The sequence below is a fragment of the Mercenaria mercenaria genome, chromosome 6 (assembly GCF_021730395.1).
Source record: "Mercenaria mercenaria strain notata chromosome 6, MADL_Memer_1, whole genome shotgun sequence".
NCBI classification, from domain to species: domain Eukaryota; kingdom Metazoa; phylum Mollusca; class Bivalvia; order Venerida; family Veneridae; genus Mercenaria; species Mercenaria mercenaria.
The window spans coordinates 44,174,367-44,186,439 of record NC_069366.1 but is presented as its reverse complement, the minus strand read 5'-3'; the positions used below and the strand labels follow the sequence as shown (position 1 = coordinate 44,186,439).

General features: G+C 35.1%; 1 protein-coding gene and 1 long non-coding RNA gene across 4 annotated transcripts; one reads left to right on the top strand and one right to left on the bottom strand.

Moving 5' to 3' along the window:
• Positions 1-250: 250 nt before the first annotated feature.
• On the top strand, positions 251-11,877 carry LOC123550167 (uncharacterized). 3 transcript variants are annotated; one of them, XM_053545691.1, is made up of 6 exons: positions 251-444; positions 2,648-3,187; positions 3,586-3,711; positions 4,029-4,294; positions 4,515-4,650; positions 6,895-11,877. In XM_053545691.1, exons 1-6 carry the CDS (start codon positions 378-380, stop codon positions 6,936-6,938), a joined length of 1,179 nt encoding a protein of 392 aa, XP_053401666.1. In that variant the 5' UTR covers positions 251-377; the 3' UTR covers positions 6,939-11,877. The 3 variants fall into 3 exon arrangements, with proteins under 3 accessions (XP_053401666.1, XP_053401664.1, XP_053401665.1); XM_053545689.1 differs by having other exon boundaries at positions 251-450; positions 2,645-3,187; XM_053545690.1 differs by having other exon boundaries at positions 252-444; positions 2,645-3,187.
• Positions 3,181-4,605, bottom strand: LOC128557701 (uncharacterized). Its single transcript, XR_008371331.1, has 3 exons — positions 4,468-4,605; positions 4,120-4,274; positions 3,181-3,770 (listed from the first exon to the last, which is right to left on the bottom strand). It is a non-coding gene; the product is annotated as an uncharacterized LOC128557701 (long non-coding RNA).
• Positions 11,878-12,073: the final 196 nt, after the last annotated feature.

Here is a 12,073-nt window from a genome sequence, read left to right as displayed (position 1 = left end):
ATAAAACCGAGTCTGCTATTATTGCTTGGCTACATTCTGTGCTAACAAAGAACCTTCTTGTATATGTTATTATCAAGTAAAGCATTGAATTATTTTATTTCATCGATGGATCAAAATAAAGATCAAACTATTATTTTTTTAAAAATCCTTTGAATCTCACATCCGCTAAACCGTATCTACAGTTATCTCCCTATATATTACACAATCTACGTATTACACAATCTACGAGATAAAGCATGTGATTCTCCTTCGCTACCCGTTGTTTACTTGCGAAATAAACACGGATCATAAACTGTCAACATACAGATTCAGATTTAATGACTGTGGCGGATTATTATTGCTCTAAAATTTAAATTAAAGGCTGGTTCAACGGCATTATGGAAGTGACCAGATATCTGATCTTGGCATTTCTGCCATTTATGGATGTTTCATTGGACTTACTTGGTACAGGTTTAAGTATAATCATTTTATAATCTTACATTAAATTGCGCAATAGTTTGTATTTAGATATTAGTATTGTCTAATTATAGACGATTTTTTTAAATCAATATTTGTGTTTGTGTAAATTTCATAAATTTCAAAGGAAAAATTGGTTGTTTTATTAAGAGTGTTTATTTACTAGGACTGGACAACAGTTGTATGCAGAATCTTTTAGAATTGTTTTATATATAAACCTTTAATACTTTAAAACACAATGATTAGAACATAGTAGAACATTGAGACATCAAAATTATGTCCGATGTCAACTTTCAAGTTTTACAAGTATATGAAATAATTATGTCTCCTACATGTAGTGTGGAAAATATATTGATTTAGTGATGTCTTACTGCCTGTCTGTCCGTCCGTCTGTCCGACTGTCTGTCACAAAGTTTGTTTACGCAACTCCTCCGACACCACTAAATGGATTTACAAGCGATCATTGTCTAACCTAGTTGTGCATATCGTAGGCATTTTCTGGTTCGATGATTTTCAGTGGAGTTTTGGCCCTTGATTAGTCGAATTTTATGATATTGTAGCCACTTCTTTTATGTTATTGGGCGGACTTCCACCCCAATCTTACAGGAGTAATCATATCAAGCCTTGTTTATATTATCGATATTTTCCGATTCGATGATTTTCAGCTGTTTTATAGCCATTGATTCCTCCAATCTTGTGATTTATTGGCCACTTGTCCTTATTGAGCGGATTTCAATCAGACCTCACTGAAGTTATAAGTGACAGGCCTAGTTATACATATCATCGACATGTTCCGGTTCAGTGGTTTTCAACGGAATTATGGCTCTTCATTTATCGTATTTTTCGGACAACTGCTCTCAAACAACCAGGAGGAATTACACCAAACTGTATATAAGTAACCATTGCCAAGCCTAATTGTGCACTTCATAGGCATGTTCCGATTCGATGTTTTCAGCATAGTTATGGTCCTTGATTCATCATATTTTATTATGTTTTAGCCACTTCTCTAATATATTTTGCGGGTGTCCACCAAACATTACAGAAGAGATCAACTTTGTTATGCATATCATCGGCATGTTTATGTTCAGTGATATTTAGGGGAGTTATGGCCCTTTATTCGTGAAATTGTATGATATTTTGGCAGCTTCTCACAAACCATTAGGCAGATTTCTACAGGAATTATATCATTGCCAAATGTTTTCTTTTTGTTGTTTTTTTCGAATTCAACGTCGCACCGACACATGATAGGTCATATATTTGGCCTTGATTTGCCATATTTTACAGTGTTTACACTACTTGCTGCATACAATTAGGCTGAATTTCACTAAACTTTACGAGCGATTAGTGTGAAGCGTAGTTGTTATATTATCGTCATGTTCGGATTAAATGATTTTCAAAGGAGTCATTACCCTTTACTTGACAAATTCTTTTCTCTATGCTACTTCTCCTATACCACTGAATTCCACCAAACTTAACATGAGTTAAGCCTTATTGTGTACATCGTCGGAATGTTATGGTTCAGTGATTTTTCCTTGAGTTATGGCCCATAATTTGTGGCATTTTGCAAATTCAGCGTGTTAAGTGGTGGGAAACATACTTGTTTTGTAAAAAACAATCTCCAATACTGGTTCAAAACTTTATTTAAATCAGATAAACATTTCATATCAAGTTTTGTGTAAGTGAGTATATTTTCAAATCTTTAACAGTAACTTTTAACATATTGTATAGGATATGTCTGCAAAGCGCTGTTGAAATGGAATTGCAAAAAGCTTTGAAATGTTACATTTGTAAAAAACATATAATAATAAATTTTGTCAATACTATGAAATGCCTAGACAAATCGCGAGTAAGACGCTTCGAGAACATTTGAGTAACGGTTATGACTAAAGTCGTGAAAACATTACTTTTCCTATTCATAAAATTATGCACATGAAATTGCTGACTACTGAACTAGATGATTATTCACTGGGTAAACAAGATGTAAAAATACATTTTCCACCATCCACGTTGTAACACTCTCCAAGTAGATGTAGTTCTTTCGTTAAGTTGAGTTTAATATTCCACTGTTATTCAGTTATGCAATTGTAATAAAGAAGACATTTTATCAATAAACCATCATACTATTACGAAAAATACTCTCTTAGTTATAGAGTTCACTTATTTCATGAAATTATTATTTGTATTACAGTAGACGCTGGATGCATTACTCAGCAAGTAAAAGCCGTTTTCTCATTAGACGCGACAAACAACATAAATCAGGAACAACGGCAATATATGTTCAAATTTGTTGGAGAAGTTTCGCAGACCTTTCCAGATGGAAGTGAAGGTAGCTGTGCATATATAAACAATGAGAATGTAGAACTTTTGGAATTTTTTTCTCCGATTAAGAACACTAATCTGAGCTCGCTACTTGAAACAACTTATAAGGAGAAAATCAAGCTAGGTAGAAAAATATCAACAAGTGCCCTTGAAAACGAAACTTCAAAACGCTTTTCAGTCAGCGACTTTAAATCGAAAGCAGAAGTATTTTATCTTATTGTTTCTGATAAGACCGACTTTGAAGATTTTCCAGCGATTCTATTGAAGAAAAAGGTATTTGTTATTGTACTTGGCTCGACTATACCGATAGCGCTGAAGAACCTCGCCACTAGCAACGAGCACGCCTATCTTATTAGAAGTCTAGACGATGTAAGCAGAGTTTCGGACAATATTGCTAAACAAACATGCATCGGTAAGACCAAGTTTGATTTCAGAGTATAAAACTTTAAAAGAGAGTACAAAGATATTATATCATGACAAAGACTGTCACAATGAAATGGATCTTAATCATCATCTTCAATTTAACATGTCTATCTTATTTTTCTTAAAGAAATATTACACTAAAATTATTTGATAATGTATTGTAAAAAAATGTGTTTTGAAATTTTGTCGCATCAGTTATGAAAACATTTTACAAAAAGTGTACATTCTAATGCAGACAAACGGAAATTTACCAAGTAGGAATTGATGTACAATTGGAATGAATAACAAGTAAAGCTGACACATGTTATAGTTTTATTGAAATTTGTATTTGTGAAAATACACTATGTATTTACAATTGTGATGCTTTAAACAGCTTATCTGTTGTAGATTCACATTACAAATGTGATGTTGATCAATATATGAAGAAGCGATCGATCAAATGCAAGTCCTGTATGTCCGTCTGTTCAGTAGTAACCACTACACGGTCCAACACGTGCACGCTCTTGTGTCCATGTATGTATTGTTCGCATGCCCTTACAATTTGTTTTTGTGTGTACCATTCAGTTGTATATCTGGTGTAAAAAAGGCTATAAATCAATAATATAGAATATTTCACAAGTAAACACTGACAATTCCAATCATAATCTGTAAATATATTTATCGAAACAAAACCAGATTATTTATATTTTCGCCCAACAGAGATTCTTTATTTGTAAAAATCAGAGTAATAAGGTTTAATTATGAAACAACCTAGCAGCGTGGTGAACTATAAAATGTTACGATACGGAAAATATTTCTTAAAATAACACATTATTTTTTACTTGTTTCAGACTTTCGAAGGCCACCTAAAGAAGATGCCGTAAAGAGGGAAAGAGTTACAGATAAGAAACACGACAATAAAGGAACAGCAATTATTGTTACCGTCTATGTCATGTTTGCTCTCTGTATTGTTACGGTTAATGTTGTCACCTTCAGAGTTTGCCGTAGGAAAAAGCTAGCATGTTTCGCGACGGAACACTTACAAGATGATCTTCATACTGATCATCCTATCCATGAATCTGATGCAGTACCTGAAACTGAGGATCCAAACAATACGGTATTAGACTATATACTAAATAACACTTTCTGAGCTTCTTTAAAAGGATGAACCTCTGTTATATACTGTTCATGCAGTTCTGTTATTATCTGAAACTGTTCTTATGTTTATAAACATTACAGTGTGTATAAAAGTGAATGGACAATATATGGAAAACACAGGAAAAGCGTTACTTGTGTATTTCTTTTGTGGAATGTCCTAATACATGTTCTGTTTTCAGGTTTTAGATCGAGAAAACGGCAGTGCAATCCCATTGCTCGACGGCGTTGTTACAGCTAACAGCTCCTTGCCAGCTTCCACATCATGTTCTCAGGGCTTTAATATCAACTTCCGGAACAATACAGAACTAGACATGAGTAAACATTTGTTCATACTTATTCACACTATTAAGTAACACGATCTTGTTTCCCGCAAGCGAGACAAATGTACACGAAAACGATAACAGCCTACAATACATACGTTTGCCACCTCTGTTTTATTCAAAGATTATTACTCAACTGTGCATCGGTATTCCGCTCACATATTCATATCTGATATTGATCTTGTATACCAATACAAGCTGTTATTGTAATGAAGTTTAGTTTTCTTCATAAAATTATTCGTCGAGTTCCACTGTAGAGAACTTAACATTTCTTCAAGTAGTGTAGTAGCTAGATTGAAAAATGTGTTATTAAATATTATAAACTGATGTAAACTCCGGATTTTATTAGCTCACCTGAAATTTGTGAATAGTCCGGCGTCCGTTGTCCATCGCCCATCGTCCGTTGTCACTGAGTCAACATGTTAACTTAAACATCTTCTCTTCTGAAACTACTAGTCAGAGTTACGCCAAACTTGACAAGTAGCATTCTAGCTCTATCAAGTTTGTTCAAATGGTTAACCTTGGCCCCCTTTTAGGGGCCATCAGAGCTTAAAACAGAACTTTTTTAAAGAACGTTTTCTCATGAACTGCTTGATGGATTTTTATCAAACTTGGTCTGTAGCACCATTATTAAGTTTTCTCCCAATTTTGTCCAAATGGGGGCACTTGATCCCTTTTTAGTGCCGATCGGGCTAAAATTAGAAATACCTCTAAACGAAATAATGTCAAGAACCGCTAGATAAATCTTCAACAAAAGTGAAAAGGTCCTTTCCCAAATGTTTTCTCAAATGGGGGCACTTGGCATCTTTCAGGGACCACTAGAGCTTAAAAACAGAAACTGTTCGATGGATCCTCATCAAACTTGGTCTTTAGCAGCGCTATAAAGTCTTCTCCCAATTTTATACATACCAGGGCACTTGGTCCATTTTAGGGGCTGCTAAAGTTAGAAATACCTTTAAACGACTTCTTTTCATGAACTGTTAGATGGATTTTCATCAACAATGGTTTGTAGCATCACTATACGGTCCTCTTCCAATTTTGCTCAAATGGGGACTAAAATTAGAAATGCCTTTTAAATGACTTCTTCTAATGAACTTCATCAACTCTGGTCTAGAGGATCATTATAAGGTCCATTCTCAATTTTGTTCGATTGGGGGCACTTGGCCCCTTTAAGAGGCTGCTAAAGTTAAAAACAGAAGTACCTTTAAACGACTTTTTCTAATGAACCGCTTGATGGATCTTCATCAATCTTGGCCTGCAGTATCATTAGAAGGTCTTCTACCATCTACCAATTTTTGTTCAAATGGGGGCAGTTTGTCCCTTGTAGGGGCCGCTAGGACTACTTCTCACGAACCACTCAATTGATTTTCATCAAACCTGGTCCGTAGCATTATTATAAGGCCCACTCCAAACATTGTCCAATTGGGGAGAGGGCAGGGGTGGGGCTCGCTTGGCCCCTTTCAGGGTCACTAGCATTATAACTAGAAATTCCTATTAACTGCTTGATGGATCTTCATCAAACTTGATTTGTAGCATGTTATAAGGAGGTCCTTTTACAAATTTGTTAAATTGGAGACACTTTGCCCCTTTTACGTGCTGCTAGAGATAAAAATAGCAATACCTTTAACTATCTTGTTCTCATTAACTCCTGGATGGGTCTTCATCACACCTTGTCTGGAGCACCATTATAAGGTTCTTTACCAAGTTTGCTCAGTTGGGGGCAATTGGCCCCTTATAGGGGCCACTAGAGCTTAAAATAGAAATACCTTAAAAGCACTTCAATCGTCTCATGAACCGCTTGATGGATCTTTCATCAAACTTGGTCTGTAATACCGGTATCATTATAAGGTCTTACGTCAAATTTGGTTAAATGGGGCACTCTACTCCTTTAAGGGGCCACTAGAGGTTAAATTGAAATATCTTTAAATGATTTCTTCTGATGGTTATGTTTTGGGTGCGTGAGAACAAAATATAGAATAAAACTTTACATAACTTCTGTTTTAATGAACAGCTTAAAGGACTTATATATACCAAAACTAGTTGGAAGCAAAGTCAGATGGTTAGGGTTTTCTCCAGGTGAGCGAATCGGGTCATTTGGGCATTTTGTTTCTTTTACTACTTTCTCTATGTCAGACTTTATTTTGAGATGAAACTATGTTTACTCGGAACAAATACATGTACATATAAAAAAGTTTTACCTTAAAATTAATATACCGCTTTATTTCTCTTCCATTTTCAGATGGCCATGTGTTTGCAGGATCGACTTTCCAGCCTGTTCACTAAAACAGTGTAAGGAAGACAAAGGAAAGATCTGAACATTACTGTTAACCATTTAATTAAAGCGTTGAAGGAACGGACAATCTTTTTAACAATATAATATTGTAATGCATTTGCGTGAGTAAGAATTCAAAGTGTATTTATATTTGTATATTAACTGTCAGCTTAACTTGCGAACTACAATGTTTTTAAACTTAGGAGGGCATACCTTTTGATGCACTTCTCAGAACACAAAATGATACAAAACGTAGCTAGCAACATCAGCAAAATATCAAAAATCATTAACATATATTATTATGTCCCCCCCCCCCCGCGCCCCCCTCCACACAAACACACACACAAACACACACACTGGGGGAGACATATTGTTTTTACCCTGTCCGTCCGTCAGGCAGGAAGGCATTCCGTCCGTCACACTTCATTTATGATAAAAAAAACTAGAGAACAATTTGACCTTCAAACTTCATAGGGTTGTAAGGCTTATGGGGTAGACGACCCCGATTGTTTTTGGGGTCACTGCATCAAAGGTCAAGGTCACAAGGGCCTGAACATGGAAAACTCTTTCCGATCAATAACTTGAGAATCATTTGACCCAGAATGTTGATACTTCATTGGACATGCAGAGTAGACTACCCCTATTGATTTTGGGGTCACTCTATTAAAGGTCAAGGTCACGGGCCTTATCATTGAAAACCATTTCTGATCAATAACTTGAGAACCTCTTGACCAAGAATGTTGAAATTTCATAGTGACTACCCCTATTGATTTAGGGGTCATTTTGTTAAAGGTCAAGGACACAGGGACCAGAACATGGAAATCTATTTCTGATCAGTAACTTGAGAACAATTTGAGCCAGAACCTTTAAAATTAACAGGATGATACGACTAATGTTTTTGGGGTCACTCCATCAAAGGTCAATGTCACAGAAGCCATCTGCCTGTCACAATTCATTTTCGATCAATAAAAGGAGGACCATTTGATCTAGAACCGTCAAACTTAATTGGGTGACAGGGCTTACAAAGTAGATGATCCCTATTTTTTTGTAGTGGGGTGGGGGGGGCACTCGATCAAAGGTCAAGGTCACAGGGGCCTGAACATGGAGAACCGTTTCTGATCAATAACGTGAGAACCACTTGATCCAGAATGTTGATACTTCATAGGATAATTGGAAATATAAAGTAGGTGACTCATATTGATTTTTGGGTCCCTTTGTCAAAGTTTAAGGTCACAAGGGCCAGAAATTGGAAAACAGTTTCTGATCAATAACTTGAGAATCATTTTACCCGGAACCTTCAAACTTCATAGGGTGGTAGGACTTACAGAGTGAATGAACCTTACTAATTTTGGGGTCACTTGAGCAAAGGTCAAGGTCACAGGGGTCTTAACATGGAAAACGCTTTCCAATTAATAACTTGAGAATCACTTGGCCCAGAATGTTGAAACTTCATAGAATGATTGGACATGCAGAGTAGATGACTCAAATTGACTTTTGAGTCACTCGATCAAAGGTCAAGGTCACACGGGCCACTAAGACGCTACTATGCATTGGGGGAGACATGAGCTTTTCCACAAAAACATCTTCTAGTTTAACTTGGTATCTTTTCGTGAGTATGTTGTAGATGATAAAAGTGGAGTCCCTTTAAATCATGTGCAATAGAATGGTGTATCCTGTTGGTAATTTTCCCAAAACGTTCGTTCTAAATTCGATGGAACGTTAAGCCTCGTTGGAAAAAAGCCCCGAATGGTACCCTTCTGTAATAATGATTATGTCATTGTTTGAAAAACGATTATTTAGCTGAGTCTACACCTGTAGGGTTTACACTTGTATCACGAGACATGCGAGATAGGTGAGTGCTCAATTAAAGTTCGGAATATGACTGTCGTTGTGCACATTGCTGGTTTTTAAATGGATGAGACGAAATTGTATTTGTATGAAAGTATGTTACGTTTGACAATAGCATTTCTTGTATTTCTTCTTTCCTTAGACTGTTTACTAATATTATCAAGCTAAGAACAATCCAGGAATGGTGTTTTCTTATGTAAGCAAAATACTAGAGATTGAAATAATAACACAGTTTACTAATCTATCCAGTGATGTTCTACAAATGAGTAACATCAGTTCATAATTGCGACATTTTGTCAAAAGGAACAAAATTATATCTGCTGTATTAGGCACTGAGTGATTATTCTGATTAAAGTTTTCTTTCAGTAAATAAACTCGCAGAATCATTTACAACAAAAATTATGTGTATGATATAAATATTCTGATTAGATTTCAACTATAACTAAGAATTAACTTACATACCAATGTTCTCATGTATGTGTATATTATCATATTATTGTTATGTACTAGTGTGCATTTGTATGAGATTTTTATACGCCCGAAGGGCGTATTATGTTATAGCTTCGGTGTCCGTCTGTCAGTCCGTCCGTCCGTCCGTTAGAAATTTCGTGTCCGCTCTGTAACTCTTTCACCCATTGAAGGATTTCAAAGAAACTTGACACAAATGTTCACCACACCAAGATGACGGTGCAGAGCGCATGTTTTAGATGTCTCGCTTCAATGTCAAGGTCACACTTAGGGGTCAAAGGTCGTATCAGTTTGTTTCGTGTCCGCTCTGTAACTCTTCAACTGCTTGAAGGATTTCAAAGAAACTTGACACAAATGTTCACCACACCGAGACGACGTGCAGAGCGCATGTTTAGGATGTCTCACTTCAAGGTCAAGGTCAAACTTAGTGGTCAAAGGTCGTATCAGTTTGTTTCGTGTCCGCTCTGTAACTCTTGAACTGCTTGAAGGATTCCAAGGAAACGACGTGCATAGCGCAAGTTTCGGATGATTCGCTTCAAGGTCAAGGTCACACTAAGGGGGTCAAAGGTCATATATGACTGCTTTGTGTATATTGCTCTGTATTGCAGTGCTCTTGTTTTTATTTGGCAGATCCCTTTTATGTTCAGTTACAATAATGTTCTTTTAATTACTTCCCTTTAATGTTACTATAAATAGCTTATTTTGAAACTTTTTTTTATTATTGGCCGTAGGGAAAAACTGAGACCACTTTTCTGTGTTACAACATGGATGGTACCTCAATTTTTTATGTGTACCTTGGAAGGATTTTTTTTTTTGGACTTAGACATTTTTTTTGGAATTTCTTCCCTTTGTTGTTCCTGTCCTTTGGGCTTCAACAGTCAAGTTCTTTAGATTTTGCTCCCATCCTCTGATGTAACTCTTCGGGCGTATATTGCCCGGCTTGGCGGAGCTCTTGTTTGTTTATGAAATGCTGTTGCTGTTATTGTTGTTTTCGTTGTTTTTGTTGTATTTTTTTTGTTTACTTGTTGTTGTTTTTTTTTCATTTACTTGTTATCAGGCTTTTTATAAGATAAACAATTGTGTTGATATTGTGTCACTTATTATAAATGTACCCGAAAGGAAACAATTTTTGAGAAAAAACGGAACTGAAGATATCACACTGTCATATTACTACTAACAAAAAGTGCTTCATTAGGAAATCATTATGTTTGTTTGAATTCTTCACTGATGCAGCATTAATATTTTTATATCTAAAGGCCCCATTGTTCTTCACCGGTCTGCAACCTCACTTTTGTTTCAAATTTTTGTGTGTTTAAAGTTATCATCACATTTGCTGTATGTTATCTCACCACAGTCTTCTAATTACGGTAAGCAACCAATTTGAAAGAAGTTACGAATAACATACCCAAAGCGGCATGTAAAGGTTATAATATTTAAACGGAGATAAAGCAAAACTTATTATTTCATAGCGTCTCGTGGATAAAATCAAAATAGTCTGCCATCGTTTTCTATCTCCCTATATAAGTTTGATTAATACATAGCTCAGGGATTAACTTTCAAACTATTTTCCCAACGCCAAAATGCAGTTATTTTCCAAGATATGTACTACAAAATCAGCATTACGTACCGGGATCAGATGGGTAGCCATAAAATGACACTAAAGCGGTGCACATAATATGTAAACATTAAAAACAAATTTACATATGGCAGTTTTCTTAAACCTTAAATATCTCTTCATGTATGTAAAATGTTTAAAACCTACATAACAGACGGGAAAAAAATGAGAACAAATAGCATATACAAAATTTAAAAACGTGACAGGATCATCTATAAATAGTTTTAAAATAGTTAATTTGGATTTACAATATACATCATGTTTTTTGCGCATTCATTCAAGTTTAAAAATAACTAGAGTGCACATCGTACGATAATAGGTTATGTCAAATGCGCCTTTTGTAACAGATATTCCCAAACAATAACTGTTACGAAAGATAAGAAGAGCAATGAAATTGCATGCCATTCCTGAAAGATCATATTCAATATGTGGAGCATTTTATATTCATAATATTATATCAATAATTATTTTATGATCTTTATATTGTTATACAAAATAAACAATTTTAGAGAAATATAAATTAAGCTTTTGTACAGAATATTTTCGTACCTCATTAATCTCCGCCAAGGTTTTCAGTTGTTTTCGTTATTTTTTATTTTACGCTATATTTGTATCCTGAAAATATTTACATATACGATATAATAACCAATGGCACTGTTGTGCAACTTCAACGCACGTTACCATGGGTTCGTATTCATTTCAGATGATTTTTATTAATTCAGTGTGATTTCAAATTTCATCGCTATTGCTTTTATTATAACAATATTTTACGAAACATATTTCACGTTTTTTTGTTGTTGTTTTTTTTTTTTTTGTTGTTGTTTTTTTTGTAATAATTATTCAAAGATTTCGTTTTATTGTGTACTGACACCAGTTGCTTGAAATGTCCGCTAAATGAATGAACACTTTTTCGAGTCCTGAATAATTTAGTCGACATTTTGAAGAATGGTTTACTAACATGTACGTTGAAGAATGTTTAATACTGGTGTATTTCTTTCAATAAATGGACTATAAATCATGTTAAGTGTTATAGTTTTCCCGCCTGATTAGTTTACAGACGAAATAGAAAAAAAATATTCTGTCTTTAACTCACAACCCTGAGATTGGTAGCTGAGCGTTTTGTGTGCATATCTATACCGACTGGAAAGTCCCAAATATTGACATAGATATCGTCATAAATTATTTCCATTAAGAAACAGAAAATATCTTTTTGTT